The 19060-nt window shown below is 38.2% G+C and overlaps 1 protein-coding gene across 1 annotated transcript in view; it reads right to left on the reverse strand.

Annotated features, from left to right (window-relative positions):
- Positions 1-620: 620 nt before the first annotated feature.
- Positions 621-19060, reverse strand: part of RAP1B (RAP1B, member of RAS oncogene family) — a 31638-nt gene continuing 13198 nt past the window's right edge. The window contains exons 2-8 of the mRNA XM_084306253.1: positions 13562-13646; positions 12115-12183; positions 9245-9301; positions 7172-7312; positions 4962-5105; positions 2864-2979; positions 621-1487 (exon numbers count right to left, since the gene is read on the reverse strand). Coding sequence (XP_084162379.1) covers positions 2893-2979; positions 4962-5105; positions 7172-7312; positions 9245-9301; positions 12115-12183; positions 13562-13618 — 555 coding nt within the window. The 5' untranslated portion in view covers positions 13619-13646 and the 3' untranslated portion in view covers positions 621-1487; positions 2864-2892. The remainder of the gene's footprint in view (positions 1488-2863; positions 2980-4961; positions 5106-7171; positions 7313-9244; positions 9302-12114; positions 12184-13561; positions 13647-19060) is intronic.

The raw sequence follows: 19060 nt of genomic DNA on the forward strand, positions 1-19060 counted from the left end.
ACTTTGTCCCCTACATTAGAACTACAAATATTCCATGTCTAAAACAGTAAATGGAGTTTAATTTGGTCAGAAATTCATCCACCCTAGCACATGATGCTATGAAAAGTATCTACGGGATGTATTTGTCAGAAGACAAAGTCGTAACAGCTCCTTTTGGTCCTATGATGTATGAGTCTGCACTGTGCAAGAGATTTAAATCAATATTTACTGGCACTACTAAAACACAAAACATTCAAGTAGTATATAACTGTAATGCAAGCCCTTGCATGGCAATCCAAATTTATTGAACTACTGATGCTAAGTCATACAAAATTGCACCACTTTAATTAAGGCTTTTAGTTTACATTTGGCCACCTCAAAGCAGTTGTAACATTAGGTTGGTCAATTTAAATACTGTGGCTCCCTGTTGGATATACACACAATCTTTACACCCAAACGTTAATGCATACAAAGCAACAAGGCATTGTTAAATAAATCAGCAAAAGTTAATTACTGCAACTTAGGCCCTGTGACCAATTACACATGATTAAAATTACTTCCCACATTCACATCCACAGTACTCTTCCACCATTTAACATCTCAACCAAAACGTTACACATGTAAAACAATCACTAACAGGCAAAAGTACTAAACCTGTATATTTGGTATTGCAAATACACTTATGCATGAGCAAGCAAGGGAATTCACAGTGAGAATCTACAGCTGCAGAAGCCCGAAAATGATTTACAAAAAATTGTTAAATCATTAAAAAATCGTTTTAAAATATACACTTCTTGTTGTAGACCCCCACTGTACACACAACTATAAACATTGTTCCCTATGTAAACAAGGAAAAGGAAACATACAATAAAAGGTTGAAAAGTCTGGACATTTCCTTCCCAACAGATATTAAAGGCCATGTCTTTAGTCAGACGTTATACTGAAAGGACTCTTAAAGACTAGATCACTGTCTCCACAGGTTTTTCCTAAAATTAAAAAACTATATAGCTGTTGTGTTAATCAAAGCGCTTTTGTACAATACAATGATGATGATCCTGTATTTCTTTAAAAAAGTTACAATAAGCTACAAATACCGATGAAGCAAAGTTATCTGGAGTAGTCTATATAGGAGCTCTTTGGACTTTCTTTTATTATGCTAAAATAGTGGTGCTTTTAGGATTTACATTATTGTACTCTCCAATAGAAAGTGGGGATTGTTGAAGTATACAGTACACAGTTTTCATACATGTACAACATTGGTGGATGAACAATGTCTCTTATCAGTAATACTGGATGTAGGCTCTGGTTTTACCAGTTGCATACACTTAGAATATTTATAAGTAAAAATCTCTCGTGACACTGGAAAGTGATTAGAATGTGCAAACTGATGTAGTAGCTTTCATCCATTTCTCAAAGGGTACCACCACAGGAAAGTCCATTTAAGATGTTGGTAGGTTTAATAAAGTTGGAATGCTGGCACTGTTGAATTGGGCAACAGTTCTTCAGACCTGTAACAACACAACAAGAAGTTAGTTATAACAACAACTATTCCTCATTGTTCTTTAGTTAATACCACTAGAGCAGGAACTAACCACGTTCTTAGTTAACAGGCTTAGAAAATAACCTAATCACTTCTCCTCTATTACTACTATCTCTAGTGAACAAATACAATGACAGATTATCTGGGTAAGTAAAACTGAGCTGGGATACATATGGCAATCCAAGCTGAACTGTGGAAGCAATATTTGATGAGCGGTAGTAATTTTGTTTACAGTAAGACAGTTCCAGTGGCTTTAAGAAACACATTTGGAGGATCAAAGCTCTTATTTTGAAAGCCCTCTTAAGGAAAGGCAGCAATCATTTCTGCCACCCTCAACTAATGCTTTTGGAACCCTCTCAGCTCTACTTTGAATTGATCCCAACTGTTCAATTTATTTATTTATTTATTTATTAGATCAATACCAAAGAGTTAAACATAGTACTACCTGAATTTTAAAACAAGCCTGCAAGGACACAGGCAGTGAAATTTCCTACCAGGATCCTCCAGTGCAGGAAATATGTCTGTTGGATGATAAAATAATGGATCGTTGCACTGAAGCAACTGAAAAATTCTAAAATTGAAGGGAATTGAGATGAACAGGTAACTTGTCTTTCTTGATTGACATTGCATCTGCCTGTACTAAAGCTTGGAGGGAGAAAAGGGGAAACAACCTGCCAAAGAACAAGTTGCAGAAAATAGATTCATGCCTGGTGGCTTAGCTTCTGAAAAATCTTGCTGAAGAGGCAGGCCAGAGCTTGCTTGAGCCTTCAACAGCATTCTTAAAGCATGGCTTTAGTCAGGCAGATCATTAGCCAACTGCTACAGGACAAGAAATTGATCTATTAACCAACAGCTCCAGGTCAAATATTTGGAGTGTTACAATAATCACCTACTAATCATAATAGTCTATAAAATATCCATATGGTCCAAAGAAAGCAAGATAAATTCCTATGACATCATGCAACTATGAGGCTGAGTTTGAAGCACAAAGTGACGTTTCAGTATGCAAACCACAGTATTTTAGTGTGTACTCCTGCATTTAAGCTCTTGCAGTATTTCTATCAGCCTTCAAAAAATTAAAACCCCATGCTTCCAAAAGCTGCATTTTGGAGGCATCAGGACAAAGATGATTAATATGAGCTTTACTGACACCTTAAAGGTTGGAAAAAAAATAGATACCAGTATGAACAGTGTATCTTGCACATATTTTGCAGTTTGACATTGGCAAAATAAAGATAACTTCTATATTAACATAAATCGTGAATTTTTAACACAGTTCTGCACTAGAAATCACCACTTTTTTTTTTTTTTTTAAAAGCTAAAACACACATTTAAAAGGTTTACCTGGCTCAGAGCTACAGTACAGCTATGCATTAAAGTAGCTGACATGATGACTTTTTGCGTGCTTTTCCAGGCACTGGAGTTTTTCTGTTAATTTGTCGCACAAGGTCATAAAAGATCTGTGAATATAAAAGTCGATTACTTGTTAGAATTCAGAAGCTTCTCTCATAACCTTAACCCTTCAGTCTTCACACAGTGTTTTCAGATACTCAAGAACCTTTTTTCACTCCAGAGGGTGGTGAGGCCCTGGCACAGGCTGCCCAGAGCAGCTGTGGCTGCCCCATCCCTGGAGGTGCTCAAGGCCAGGCTGGATGGGGCCTTGGGCAACCTGGTCTGGTGGGAGGTGTCCCTGCCATGGCAGGGGGCTGGAGCTGGGTGGGCTTTAAGGTCCCTTCCAACCCGAGCATTTCTATGACTCTATGAACCTCTGGGAATATTTATTTAACACAAAGATGGTAAGTGAAACTGTATACTTAATTAACACCTGTTTATTTTCTGTTTCTTAAGATAATTGTCTGCCAAGGGTTTTCCAGTTTCAATAAAGCGAACTGGAATGACAGCTGTAATCTGAACACATTTCAACTCTGGGCCAAATTTATCTGAAAATGCATGATATATGCCACCACGATCAACTAGTACATGCTATTTGGATTGTCACACTGATGTCAAGGAACAGGACATGGCTTTCCTTTAACTCAAATCTCGCTGTAAGGACACTCTTTTGAAGAAAGTTCTGGTAAGTTTTAACTACTACTTCAGTTCTAGTGCAAATGTGTAAAGTGTATATTCAGTAATACTCTCTAGTCTTTGAATAAGATCATGCTTTTCTGGATACTTTAAAAAGTATTAAAGTCAGGCAGTAGCCTCTATAGGACTACAGCATGACACAAACAAAATTTTTCCTAGAAAAATAAAGCATAAGACTCTCACACTTTGAGTCTCTTAGAATTTTAATTAGACTCTAGTTTTGCGGAAAGGCTAATTTAAAACACTTATAAGCCGTACAATTAAACAGCATCTGTTTTGTTCATAATTGACATTGTTCCAATTATTTCTGTGTCTTTTAAATTAGGTCCTCATACTAAAGCCATCCGAGCAGATTCCTAGAGCACTGGTTGCAAAGCAGCACACTTTCCAACAGAGGCTTTTAGTGTTTGATGGAAATAAGCTCCAATTTATTAACCATATGACTTCTATACAGTTAAGCAAATTAATTTTTAAGAAAAGCTGAGTAGTTTCCAGAAAAATCCCAACTAATTAAACAAACATTACCCATTTTTAAAATCATCTGTGCTTAAAAACACCATACTCATTTGATTACAAACAAGTCTTGCACAGAGGTCTTTTTAACTTGAATTGATACTGCCAACAATGTCTTCCAGAGGACACAATGAACTGCAGGGTTTATCATAAAATTCAAGCTGCTTCAGAAATGTAAATATTAACACAGCCTCTTTTTCTAAGCATTTTTTGCATCTGTTTCTTTATGCTTGCACTCCCAATGGATAGGAAGACATGAACTATGACAAGCCCTAAAAGTGCATGCATTTGATTATGGCACCTAGATCCTGCTAAATAAGTAAGCAACTAGATACTATAGAGGCTTTGCTTTCCTTTTTTCTTGCAGAGCACCTATTTAGGTCTCTTCTCCAACCAGCTGATAATTTTTATAAAACCCATGAGGTTTTGTCCCTACCATCTCAAACAGTTCAATAACAAGTTGCTTAAATCCAATAGTTTTAAAGACTTAGATCTTACAAATCTTTCTGAGAAATGGATAGCCAAGTCAATGGATGGGGCTTGTATCAACTAGGGCAGGTAGCATGAAAAGCCTGAACCTAACAGAAATATTTATACCAAATTCATATAATTTAAAGACTAATTATACTAAAATTAAACACAATTTGAACAAGTCTCAAGGCAAAGCTAGATACATCCCTAATATAAATATTTCACAGATTCTCACATTAACAGTGTACAGTCGTCCATTATAAAAACAGAATTATGAATATTTTTTTTTTCTTGACAAACACTTATCAAAACACCGTGTCCTGTTCTCATTTCCTTGCCACCCTCCTGTCCCATAGGTGTTGTGCCTTACCTCATTAACATTTATCTTTGATTTTGCAGAAGACTCTAAGAACGCACAATTATTCCATTGCCTTGCTAGGTTCTGACCTTGTTCCTTTCCCACAACTCTTTCATCTTCCAAGTCACACTTATTGCCAACCAGAATCATAGGCACCTAAAAGCAATTTAATACCAGCAAAAAACAAAAACAACAACAACAAAAAAACAACATTAAAATTTTGGAAAGGTACAACATGAAACACCTGCAACCCAACCTGACTCCTTAGAGGATCCTGACTCCCAGAATAATCAAGTTCTCGTATAACTGAAACTTAAGTTTAGACCTCTGAGAGGCTTCAAATGAAAAGTGTCTGCATTTTTTTTTTGCCTGCCATTTTGCAGGATGGAGAGGGGTGGAAGGAATAGTTGGAGGATTCAGTATACTGCCAATTGATTAGGTTTCACATGCTCTAAATGACCTAGAGAGGTTTCATTTTTACATGCATGGCCACCACCTGTGAGTTGAAGACATCAAGTAGTCAACTCACAAATTTACTACAGGATTCCTACATGTTCAGAAATCCTAGAAAAAGTGCACTGTACTGAAGAGCATGATGAAGGGGGTGATGCTAAAGCTCCTTCCACTATTCCTCTACTTCTAGTGTATCTGTACTCCTTCCAAGAGCAGTTTGCTCGAGCAGTATTTATTGGTAAGCTGATGCACATAGAGGAAAGAAACACGATAGTTTATCAAAATCACCAACTACAGAAAATGTTAAATTGACTTTACAGCAAGAAAAAAAAAAAAGTTAAAAAAAATTGTAAAGACATATGCAAGTTTCTCCCAAATTCACGTGTTACAAAAAAAGATTACAGTATTTTGATCTTTAATTTTCCCCCACTATGACAGCAAAATTTATGTAAATTTTGGTGAAGAGAACTGAAGTGGCACCTTGAAGCTCACTATTTTTCTCTTGATACTATGGAATAGCTTTCAAAACTGAGGGGTGCTTGTTATGAAAAAATACAATTCCAACAGACACAACTAAAGAAAGCTTATGCAAATCAGAATAAATGAAGCACGTAAATTACTGCTTCAAACATGCTCACAATTATCTTGTTTTTAGTTCAACTCAGTACAACATTAATTTGATACTAAAAAAAGACTAACTTGGTAGCTTCTGGATGGGAAAGGTACACGCAATTTAAATACTACCCTTTCAAGATACATTTGTAATAATGGGTCATAAATCATGTCTAGAAGAAATACACTGAACACAGACCACACGTGTAGATACTTATGCTTAACACAGCACAAGGTCCTTTATAAGAGTCATAGTGAACTTCACTGAAATTGAAAGATTTAATACATTTTGTGTCTGTTAAGAGCTAAAGCATATAAAGATACGTGAAGTGAGGAAGGATCAAAGTTTCCACGAGCACAGTTATGAATGAGATATGCTACGAGCACAGTTATGGATCACAATACGACGAGCATACTTAAAGCATTCATTGCTTTTTCCCCAACCCCAAGGAATTTTTTCTGTCTGGTGGCTACAGCCTGCAAAATGTCTGTTAAAAACAATTTTACTGATGTGAAACATCTGAAATTCTTACTTTCATTAATGATAAAAAGTAAGATATTCACTTCCTATAACCATAATTTATTTTTTTAAAATCCGTTCTAAACAAGAATGTTTTAGCCTCACTTATAACCTTAATAATGTTAAGGGTTAAATACTGAAATTGTGTGGAAACGGTATGACTGAACTTACTGGCAAGAACACACAAAATATAAAGACTGCACAACATGCAAATTTAAAGATTACAGTACAGTCTTCTGTAAGGACTTTGTGCTTTCAAAATACCACAAGCAGTATGCATATTATAACGAAAAATTGAATGTAAGTTTGAGACTTCATTGTATAATGACGGAGGTAAAAAAAAAAAAAAAAAGATGCTTTAGAAACATTTTCTGCAGTAGTACAGGATAAGGTTATATACAGCTTCAAGCAGAACATTTTAAAGGAAGAGATTAAATACACAATTCTCTTCAGATACCATATGTCAAGTTACAATTTTCCTCCTTTGCCTTAAGAGTTGCATTTCTGTTCTATGCATCTGCTGGTTGATTTGTCTCTTAATTTAAGGCTTGGAACCTATCTGATCAAAGTGTATACATTACAACATCCGCAAGGAGAACTCTAAATACAAGTCTTTAGCATTTATAGCAATGCTTACATCATCAGTGTCTTTGACTCGAAGAATCTGTTCTCTTAGATCCTGCAAATCATTAAACGTGGACTGTGCTGTGATGGAATATACTAATGCAAAACCTTGTCCGTTTTTCATGTATAGGTCTCTCATTGCTGTAAACTGTTCCTGTAATTAAAAAAGATAGAGATCTTGCATTCAATTTGCACTTTCCTTACACAAACTGATGTATACTTCAGGTCAGAAAGTATGATGCATTTGTATTCTCCCCCCTTTTTTAAACTGACTAATATTTTCATGTTTTATGGTAAGCATTAACATAAATTAAGATACTTTTAACTAAATCTCAAGCTTGGAACATTTTCTAGGGTAGCTAAATAAGCATCTGGACATTGCCAAGGCCTACAACCCTGGAAAAAGTCATCACAGAAACTGCAGTAATCTCAAAAGAGAGAACAGGAACAGAGCGTAGAGGGTACAGCATAGTCTGTAGATTACAGATGTTACATTCCTCCTGAATCCCTCCTTATATACCAACTCCTTCCTGTCTCCCGTTTATTCTTTAAAACACACTGCAAAGTAATCGCATCTGTTTCAGTCTCCATTTTGTAGTCTAGGCACTTCCTATGTCAAATTCTACTTTCATTTTCAAGGAGATTGAACAGAGGATGGAGATCCTCAACAGACCTGTCACATTCCCTAGACTTTGGTGACAACTATGAAGATTCACTGGTGCACCACACAGCAGCAGCATTAGGACTTGTTGCTGTTTGCAGGCTCTCACTACTATGACTGTGCTAGCATTTGCCTTTCTGGCATTGCTGGCTTTGCTGTCTTGTGACTGATCACTCACTCACCTGGCCTCGTCACTATTATATTACAGGAACTAGTTCATCAACTGAAAGTGCGTGACCTCAGACTAAAATTTCATTCCTCTTCAACTGTTCCAGGTCATGTAGCCCTTTCTAGTGGAGCGAAACTCAAGTATGATACAGGATTTATGAGGCTAAGTAACAGAATTGTTTAAAAGTTCTATCTGCTTGTATATATGGCCTCAGCTGTAAAATCCAGTTACTTTCTTCTTTTTATTTGTTTTATATATGTTAATTTTAAACACAATTCCCCATAAACTTATGGTTTCTTTTGCGAGGCCATCTCCTCTGTGGTTGCGTGCATTGAGCATGTTAATTTGACCTCATTATACCTCAGCTTTTGTGATTAGAGGCAAACTAATACAATGCAGTGCAAACGTTTTCAGAATGACATGAGACATTTCAATTCTGCAGCTGGAGTGGAAATTTTAGGTCAAGATTTATTCTGTACACTAAATATCCACATACAGATTTTGCATGTTTGTACCCAAAAGGTCTCTCTTTTCATATACAAGGTTTCTTCTACAGCTGTACCAAATACTGTATGTCAGATGAGAAGAAGAGTATACTCCAAGGGAGCAGCCACTTGATCTTTCTGTAGCTTAACACAACCTTACTCTAATGTGGAGTTTAAATAAATGATTATGGGACCAGATTGCTATTATAGTTCAGAAAACACATGCTATACTCCAAGAGTCTTGATTCACTGGAATCAATGAGGGAAATGACTGGTTCCAGTATATTTTGGAACTAAACAGGAAGAAAACCTGACCAGTAAAGCATATGGTTTATGCTGACCCTTTGCATGAGTCCACATAAGCTGACTAAAGTGATACTATTTTTATCCCGTGTAAGAGTCCATCTCACAGACAACAGAAAAAGGAGAGAACAAGAAAGCACTTTTTCTTCAGCAACAGAAATCAAAACCAAGTAACCATTGGGTCTAAATTTGCCTCCGGGCAATGTAAACTTAAAACAGCAGCAGAATCACTTTTAAAATGCTCAGTCTGATGTTTCCTTTATTACAGAACATTGGATCACAGGAAACTTGCAATTCATTTTCTGTTGCAATACTCAATTTTTGTTGAAAAACAACTTTTATTCAATGCACTGACCACAGTTACTCTTTAGCAAGTGAGGAAGGAAACTTGTCATCATTCACATCCCTACATTTTTTTGATAGCTTTAACACAGTACATCAGTATTTGGGAAAATTAGTTTTACATACCGTTCCTGCAGTATCTAAGATTTCAAGCATACACTGTTGTGCATCTACTTCAACTTGCTGTTAAGAGAAAGAGACAGAGTTAGACCGTTTCCTCTTGCAACTGCACTCCAAAACCACCACGAGTTGTGATTTTTATAAGCAAATCCATAATGCATAAAGCAGCATAATGGCTTAAGAAGTTTATAAGGATATACACTTTGAAAACAGCAGGAGAAAGGTTTTCAAAGAGCCCCTGTGACATTTTCAAAAGCAGCTTCAGCAGCCAAGTACCACTTCACAAAGTGATTAGGAATTTTTGATTATGAAAAATGAAGGTTGCTAAATTTGTAGTAACAGTTACCAGCAACTAACACAAGTCATTTCTACTTGTTCCAGGGATCATTCACAGAAAAGTCCAGGTGAAACCTACAAAACTGAATTGTCACGCTAATGCTCATTTAATAGTCATTAAAATCAGTAAGTGGTACACAACATACAATACACCTAGCAAGCCATTGAGACTGATTTCCCAAAATTAAGCCTTTAGTGACACTAATTAGGATACTGATTCAGCTTAAAAATAGAAAGTTTAAGAAACCAGATCCATTTCTGCATCTATTTCTGAGTTCGCCTGTCTAGTTTCTACACCTCCCTGCATCCCCTAATGTCTTTGAGGGCAACAAAGGACATGGAAGTGCCTTTAAGCTGTTTCAAGCAGGCTGACCACCTGTTTTTTTCTCTTTCAACCTATCAGTACACTTTCCTTAGCTGTACTTCATGTAAAATTATTAGATGGTAGATGAACACTCAAAAAGAACTGTGTTCCCCATTCCTGATACGCCCCTTATCACTAGTTTAACTTCAAGTTTTTCTTCTGTAACTAGATTAGAGCTTTGGGAGAAAAGAGTTACGTCCACTCCTCTCATACCTCCCTCATCCTTCCCAGGAAAGGAAATTCCTTTAATAGTCACTATTTTAGCATGTATTGCTGACAAAAGCATTCAAGCTAATTAAGCAGCACCCATTCCCTTGGGTTTGATGAGTAAATCAAGGCTAAGTTTCAAGACGCCCAATTATTTCACTCTGTTTTAAAATTTAGCTCCAGACAAACAATGTTTTTCAAGCCACATTCTCTGAACTTCACATACTTTAAAATTAGATTTAAAGTCCAGAATACAGAATTGCAACTGACAAACAAATACATTTTAAGGCCACCTGAGTCAAGAAGCAAGTTAGAATATCGCCTAGAGTGAAGAAAACAACAGCATAAAGCGTCATCCAGACATAAGCAAAAGATGTAGCCCAGCTGATTTGAAAAGAAGCATACAAAGAGATATTCCTAGCTGTTTTGCAACCAAAACTGAAACAAACATTTTAAGATCTCTGGTAAAAAAAAAAAAAAAAATCACTAGCAAAAGGCAAATTTATTGAGATGGCTTCACTTTTTCAGGCTCCATAGAACCATTCATTGGAAAAAATCATCCAACAAACATCAGAAATCTAATGTGACCTGAAGAATGCAAATATATAACAAGGGAAACATTTTACTTCAGAACAGGTTGTGAGTATTTCTGGAGTCATTTATTGCAGGGCTTTTGCTGTGTCAGACCCACTGACTATAACAGTTTAAAAATTCCTGCACCTCTAATATAACAAAAAAAGAAGTTGCTACATATTTTTTTCCTGCCATTGTGTCAGGAATAAGAGTTCTGGTCCTGTTTGAAAGCCCATATGGTCAAGTAAGACCAGGGTTTTTCCAGCATACAGATTTCTATGAGGTCAAAGAAAACAAATGTGAAATTGTTTTGCTTTAATTCCTCTTCTGTTCAGAAGAGCTCCTGGTAACTATAGCTGCAATGGCTGTTAATGAGCCTTTTCATTCCAGCAGGAATACCTTCCCACTGGTGAAAGAGGAGGTCCTGCAGTCTCAGCCCCATCCCTAGCTAGGTTTGTTCACCTTGCCTCCTCCATATAGAAAGTAATATTTCTGTGGTCCCCTGGTGACTTACATTGGAGTATCAGTGAGACTGGACAGTAATTCAGGTAACAAAATGAATAAGTTTGAGAAACTGACACTGATTTGCTTCACCAAATGGTTAACTCTTTTGGTAGTAGTCCAGATGTAAGCCTGGAATATTAATCATGGTCTCAGCTGAAACTGAAAAGTGAGCAATATGGAGATTTCAAGATAATGCAAGCAGAGTCAGGCCTTGCAGCCTGTCATGCTGAAGATGAGAAGAGAGGAACTAACAGGCCAGAGTGTTTGTTCATTTATGATAGGTTTGTGTCAACATATTAATAAAACAGCAGTCCATCTAATGGAAGCGTATCGAGCTATCAGTGAAATTGTTAGGAGTCCTGTATGTTTCCTCTTGTATTCCGAAGGTGAGCCTGAATTTGGTTTTAGTACATTCTCATAGGAGCAAAGACGCTTAGAGCCTCTGGAAATCTGCCTGCAGATACTAACTCAATATACAGCTGTATGTACCTACACGCATTTGTATACAAAACCATAAATACATTACTATATTTGTGTATATATATATATATATATATATATATACACATATACGTACAAAATAATATATATGCGTATATACTTATATAATAAAACTATTTGTGTTCATTTCTGACAAGTTTTTTTTTTTTTTTTTTAAACTGACAGGCCAGTAAAGTACTATGCCTAACTATTAAAATGCTAATCTTGCATTACTCCTTTCAGACAGACTTTTCAAGAACAACTTTACAGTTCAAACTTCAGTTACTAGATATGACACGACATTACCAGGCATACCCTTTTTGAAGCAAAAACCTCAAATATTTGACAACATCTACTGCACCTTGAAGCAAGTATTTAAGTTCCTGTGACACAAGGACATCTTTGCACCTACCTTTCTGTAGGAATCTTCTATCGTAGGATCGTATTTTTCAACGAATATTCCTTGAACAAACTGTACAGTCTGCAAGACAAGAGTTCTTGTAAGATCCTTCTTGAACACCGTACAAAATGTCACAAATTACTGTTCTAGGTGTATATTCACTTATCCTTCACAGTTTTGAAGGCAAACTAAGCGAGTGATGATTATAAATGAAGTGAAATTACAAGAAGTTAGAGGCATATGCCTATTTGACTATATATTGTTAGATAGAGTAATACTACACTTTCTTTTAGGCACTCTCACTTGGAACGTAAGAACTAAAGCATGCATTGATTTAAGGTTTGTCTAACTGTTGGAATCATTATTAGTTTTCAGTTGAATAGGATACAGTACAGCTGCATGGCTTTCACATTTGTATTTAGAAGCACTGCATCTTTTACTACTTACCTGCCAGCACAGGAATTAGTCACAAAATAACTGCCAGCACTTACTGCTCCTAACTAAACTCAGTAAAATATTCCTGTATACCTAGTGTGTAGGAGATTTTTAGCACAAGTGGAACTTTACTACTCAATGGCCAAGCCAGAGCAGACAGGTTCAAATCCAGACATGCTGCAGTAAGGTAAGAATGGAGGTGAAGGAGAAAGTTCTTTTATAACCTAAGATGATTTGTCACATGTCTTCCTTTAGGAATTGCTTTGTAAAAGAATAGCTTCTACCTGATAAAATGCGCCTCTAGATCTTAATTTGTGATAAGGTGCACAATTAAACTGAAAGATGTAAAGTTCTCAGTTGAGCTGAAAACTTCATATTCTGTGAACTTTTTTAGTGCTAGTCTGTCAGTCTGACTCTAACTTTTCTGGACCCATTTAGCTGAAACTCACAAGCTCTTTGGTGTACAGTCATCTACCTGCTGCAGTTATTCACCTACTTGCAGGCAAAGACATAGAAAACATGACAAACTTCACACAAATATGTAGAAGAAGTATTTGCATTTAAACAATTAGTGTTTTGGACACTAACAAACATTACGCAAACAGCACACTAGAGAACTTTCTAGAGACAGAAGTTACCATGGCCAGGCACATGCCTGGCACAGTTCATCATATTGGTTTCCCAAAGCAGCTTGACTTCCCACAAACCTACGCATGCCTGGGTTATCCAGTGAAGCCAGAGACCTTCACAATGCTTTTATGCATTTCACTGTGTGGGACTGGCAGAGATCTGACCAAGCTCCAGCAACCGACCGCATCCAAAAATACCAGCACACGAGAGTGCACCATTGGATGCGGAAAGTGCTGACAGATACACAGCAAAGGGTGTAGCTATTGTAGCCAGGAACCCTCAGCTGTCATTGCTTACATGTAATGTGCAAAAATAATGGGTTAGCAGAGGGTATTAGAGAAAAAGCAAGACACCAGGAATCTAAGAACAACTTCAGCTGCTTCACAGTACTTACCAGAGCAGACTTTCCAACACCTCCAGAACCAAGAACCACTAGCTTGTATTCACGCATGATGCAAGAGATAAGTCGCCCTCAATACCTAAAACACACAATAAATTTACCAGTTTTGTTCAACAGGATTACTATTTTAGCGTTACTACATTATTACTGTTAGCTTGCGTGTATAACAAGACAAAAACAGTTAAATACTGATATAAAATGATAAAGGCAGGACAGACACCATTATAAGCAGGCGTAACCTAAGCAGGATGTCACTTCAATTATTACACACCATGGCCACTTATTCAAGACAGTAATGGTGATCAATAATACTTTTCCACCTAGTGCAAGTAAAGTACCGACAAGTGCTTCGTTTGAACAGGATTTGAAGGCTTCAAGAAGAACTGTTATTCATGTGCTATTGTGTATAGTTTCATGCTCAAAATATTACAGACTTGGAAATGGTTTTCAAATGGAGATTTTTATATCCTAAGAAACAGTAATTTGGAGAAAAGGCAAAAACAGATTAAGACTCTTTGTAATGAAGAGCTCAGTATCATGATCTTGCCAAAATATCCCAGGTGTTTTGAAGGAAGAGTCAAAGTACCTGGCAGAGCTGCTCGTACCTACATGAATACAGCACTCCCTCAGAGGCCTCTGGATATAGAGGTATCCTTCACTTATAGCAAGGAGGAATTAGGCACAGAAATTAAATTTACTCCTATTCATAGGGAAATTACTTGTATCACAGCACACTGCTTATTGATCTGTGTTCACCACAAGAACTTATACAAGCTTTTCTAGACAGGAAAACAAGTCTTTAGCACCCCGCTGTGCCTATTTCAGGGAGCATTAAGGTGTTTCACAGGTTTCTCAATAACTTTTTCCCTCACAAGAAGTTCCTTGCACTGTGTGTCTTGCAACAGGAGACCAAAATCATTATCCCCAGGAGTCACTCAGATGCCTAAAGAGCTTGCAGTTTTACAGCAGCATTCCCAGTATTGAGTATACGTTTATCAGGTAAACAGCTGCTAATGCTCATCACCCATGGTACTGAGGTAGCAATTCTAAAAAGACTTAAGTTTCACAGCTACTACATCCTCTCCGCAGCCATCCCCCAAACTCGTTTCGTATCACACAAGTTTTTGCGATTTCATATATACATGCACATGTGTAAGGGATTTTGCTCATACAAGCTGGCTTGCATGAAGCGTCTCCAGTTTCCTCTGAAAACCTGCACCATGCCACTAAGAACATCAGCACTGACTAAAAAAAAAACACAAAACAACAGATAGGAAGCTTCTTTAGTGAACAGCATCTCTTCATTTGTGGCGTCGTTTATGTGGACTATCAGCCAGAGCTTCTATCTATTGGCTCCAAGTTTGATCTACACCCAGAAAGCACAACCTTGACACCGCAACCCAATTCTCTAAGCAGAGTTTGATAAAAAGGCTTCAGGATTTTTATGTTTTTAAATGCAGAATGGCCATTTTTCAAACCACCAACTCTTAATGAAGCTACAACAGCAAGCTACGAACAATCAGATAAATAGTATTTTCTCTCTCACACCACTGTTCTGCCATAAAAGAAATATTGAATAAACCCTACTGTAGTAAAGCTAACAGTTACTGTTAACAAGAAACAATTATCCGAGTGGAGATGGCATATATTTGCTCATTCTGAAGCACTTAAATGCCAAACGAGGAATCATTCACAGAGAGACTTGTATAAGAAAATTAAACCAGCCTCTTCCCACCGAACAACCATTTTTCAAAAAGAACAGCAGGATCACAGAAGTTAGTATTAAAAAAATAATAAAAAACCTGCTTAAATCTGAGGACTGATTAATGTTCTGCTAGATACCTAAATGTTGTTATAACGATTGTGGTTTTACAACTAACTTGAAGCAACCAAAATACTATTTTGAGACCCTTCTTCTCCGAGAAGCTGGGAGCTGTGTGCTAGCTGGTGTGCCTCCCCACAGCTGCCTGCTGGATCTGCCTGCGCCTCTTCACTGGAAGCCAACCTGGCAAAAACAAAAGCAGGGCTGCAGATGTTGGGGCAGGTCTTTGGGTTATACACACCAGAAAATGTACCTCTTACAGTCCTGCTAGCAACCAAGAACTGCTGCAGCTGTGACTCTACAGGAGGAAGGTCTCAGCTCCTCCCCTGCACTGATTCCAGCAGGTACCAGATGGAGTTATTTGTTTTTGTACGCCCTCCCCGCCTTCAAAAGACAAAATCATCCTCCCCCAGAAGAACTTCTCTGCAAAGAAGGGAAGCAGAAGCAAGGTAGGACATAGCCCTCTCATCAGCAGTAACCTCACAGCATCTCTGGGAGTCACGCCATCTGTTTAGCACGCACCACGAAGACGATTTACATAGAAATTAGAGCACCTCCATGTCAGTGCTCATCTACGCCATCAACAGTTAACCCCACATTATCTCAAGACTGAGAAATCAAGCAGCCAGGCCCTATTTTGTTTTCTTCTTGCAAACACGTTATGAGCAGTATTATTTACCTGAACTATTTCTTGCGCCTTAAGCAAGCAATGGGTGTGCAAGGAGAAAGCAGCGAGGAACTAACACTGACCTGATGCCCAGCAATGCAGGTCTCTCCACAGGCTTCAACAAACATCAGGACTCTCCAATTTCACACCTAACAGAACAACTTTTCATTCCTCCCTTTAAATAGTTTTCTTCCACCAGAGCCATGCACACCGCTTTACCTGCTTTGCACCCTCATAAATGTTCAGTTAGACCCACAAAGCCCTAAGTTGTCCAACCTTTCTGCCAACAAAAAGGCTCGTCTAACTGTTCTGAAATACACCTTTCAAGCTCATGACGAGTTAAGCCTGTAATTACCTCACCTGTCATTTCTTTAAAACAAACATTCAGTTATGTCTTTATTTTTGGAAAGGTGTCACTAGAATGACAAACTTAGTCAGAAGAGGGGAAATCCCAGTGCAGTCATCTGGGTGAACTGCAGCAATTTCACTGTCTTGTAAAGGATGGTTTCAGCAGAATTTTTCAGTATTTGGTCTGAAGTTAGCAACTAAATATGCAGATGTCAGTAATGAAGGCTGACAGTAATTTAGAAGTAATAGGACTTAGAATAGATATTCAATAGCTGCTGCTTACCCAGTGGTTTGAGTCATTTGTGACTTTCAGGAGAGTTTAACACAAGCCAAAGCTGCTTTTAGCATCCAGGTTTGGAAGGAAAGCCCTAAATATCCAGTGCTCTGGAGCTGGTTTCACTGCTTTTGGTCACAGTACGTAACTGAAGCACGTATACACTCTTACAGCTCGGTCAGCCAGCCTTCTTAATCTGTGAAATGCCTAAGCAAAAAGCTTTGCAATGAAACACAAAACCACCTGTTTTCCAAAACGCTTTTTTTCAAGCTAACTCTGGAATAGCACCTGCAGAAGTACCAGCTGCCATCTGCTCCCACCCCACAGGCTCCGGGTAGCAGCCCTGAAGTCACTTCACCTTCCTTGCACTGCTTTCTAACAGGAAAGAAACTCACTTCGTGGCTAGGAGAACTTTTCCTAAGGAAAGCAAAATGTCCTGGTTAGAGGTCTCTGTCTCTTTCTCAGCCAAGAAACCACCAGTCTGCAAAGCTAGGAGCATGGCAGAGCAGCAGCTATGTGGAGAAAAGCAAAGCTAGCACTTTTTCCACTGACCAGTATGTGCCTGTTGGCTATAAGCGTGCCCAGCCTGGGTTAGGACTCTGATCCTGCCTGAACTTGACTTTCCCGTGGTTCCTGACCAGCCTGACCTGGCCCTGCTCTAGCTCTGACCCATTCTTCTGCATCGTGTGGCGTACGGACTGCTTGCATCCCAAGCCTTGATCTTACTCTTCCTTTGCTTTTCGGGTTGACATAATGCTGGGTTCTGGAATTAATATTGCATTCAGCTCCATCCAGCGCCGACAATTTCTTGTTGACTCATTTATGACAAATGGTGGAAGCAGAGGAGAAGGATGGAAGACAAAGGATAAAAGGGGAGGTTTAAGCCATAAAGCACACAATATTTCAGTTACCGAATGGCATTTTAAACAACAGAAGCCATTAAGCTTCAAAGCAGGACACTGATGTAAAAAGTTCAAGTGTTGAAAGCTACGCGTGCTGTAAAACCTAAGATGGATGCACGCGTTTCTGGTGGATGGCCTTCTCTGCCTGAAAAATAAAACAACACACAAAAACAAACAAACAAAAAACTTCTCTAGCTATTCTAGAGCAGATACTGACCGTGTGCAATCTCTCCTTATAAAATCTGCCCCTTGCATTTCACACGTTCTCCTGCCCTTTTCTCTCCCACCGCCCCAATAGGAGGAAAAAAGTGACTGGAAGAACTTTGTAAGAGTGCACGGTTATGAAGCCACTTGTACGATCCAAACAAGAGCTCAAAGTGGCACCTTCAGAATAGCTTTCAGCAGTTGGCACTAACCAGACATTTCAATGATAGCCTTTAATTCAAAGCAATCAGAAAGCAATTGTATTACTTAACTGGAAAAATACAGGATCGTTAGATCCACTGCTCTAATGACAAGATCTCACTTATTCAGATCAGGAGACAGTCAGGATTGAGTGTTTCCTACCTAAAATTTAATGTGTTAAAGCCACAGCCATATCACAGCGTGGTCAGAGCATCCAGAGCAAGACAGGGTCAAGTCCAACAATGTTTGTCTGTACTCCCCAGATCACCCAGTCTCAGGAGGAATGAGAAATGGATATACTCAGAAGGGAGTAAGCAAAAGGAAAATAGCACAGTATCTGACTAATAGATAAGCAAAATCATTTATTGGACAGTAGTTTGTAAGAAGTATCCACAGAATTGCCCAGCAATTAGACACAAATAATTTCAAACTTATTCTGACCCAATAAACCAAGCAATTTGTTTGAATCCCTACCTTCCCTCTTCTTTTAGTGGAGTATTTTAACAGAGATTTATGCTAGTTGGAAGAGTGGCTGTCTTTAAGGTGACAGGCGTTCAAGGAATGAGAGCAATAATTCCTTTGCTTTTTCATTTTTCTGCTCCTCTAACTCAGAGAAAAACTCTGTCCACTGTGGTCTCTATGCAGGCACTAAAGAAGAGGAAGATAGGAAGCATGCAAAAACAGTGGCCTTCACCCCCCTTCACTGGAGCAGGGACTGTCTTTCACAACCGAGACAAGTGTTTATATGCACGGATATCAGCACAGCCAAATTCTGGAGGCATCCAAAGCAAGATTTAGCTAGAAAATAAGGGAACTTACTCTTCTCCAAAAATACAATTTTCACACAAACTGGACTCCAGCGCTGTCTGAAGTACACAATCTCCCAGAAGTAGTGAGCTCCCTTTGGCACTCACAGCTGATGGAGTTGAGGTGACTTCAGTAGCTGCCTTGCGTGCTTCCTGAGATGTAACAGCCCATAAAGCCTCCAAGACTGTGCAGCCTCTTATTCGTCAATATTACTTTTACTAATTAACGCATATATTAATGCATTAGTGCTACTACACCGCATTAATAT

The sequence above is a fragment of the Netta rufina genome (assembly GCF_964035555.1).
Source record: "Netta rufina genome assembly, chromosome: 1".
NCBI lineage: Eukaryota > Metazoa > Chordata > Aves > Anseriformes > Anatidae > Netta > Netta rufina.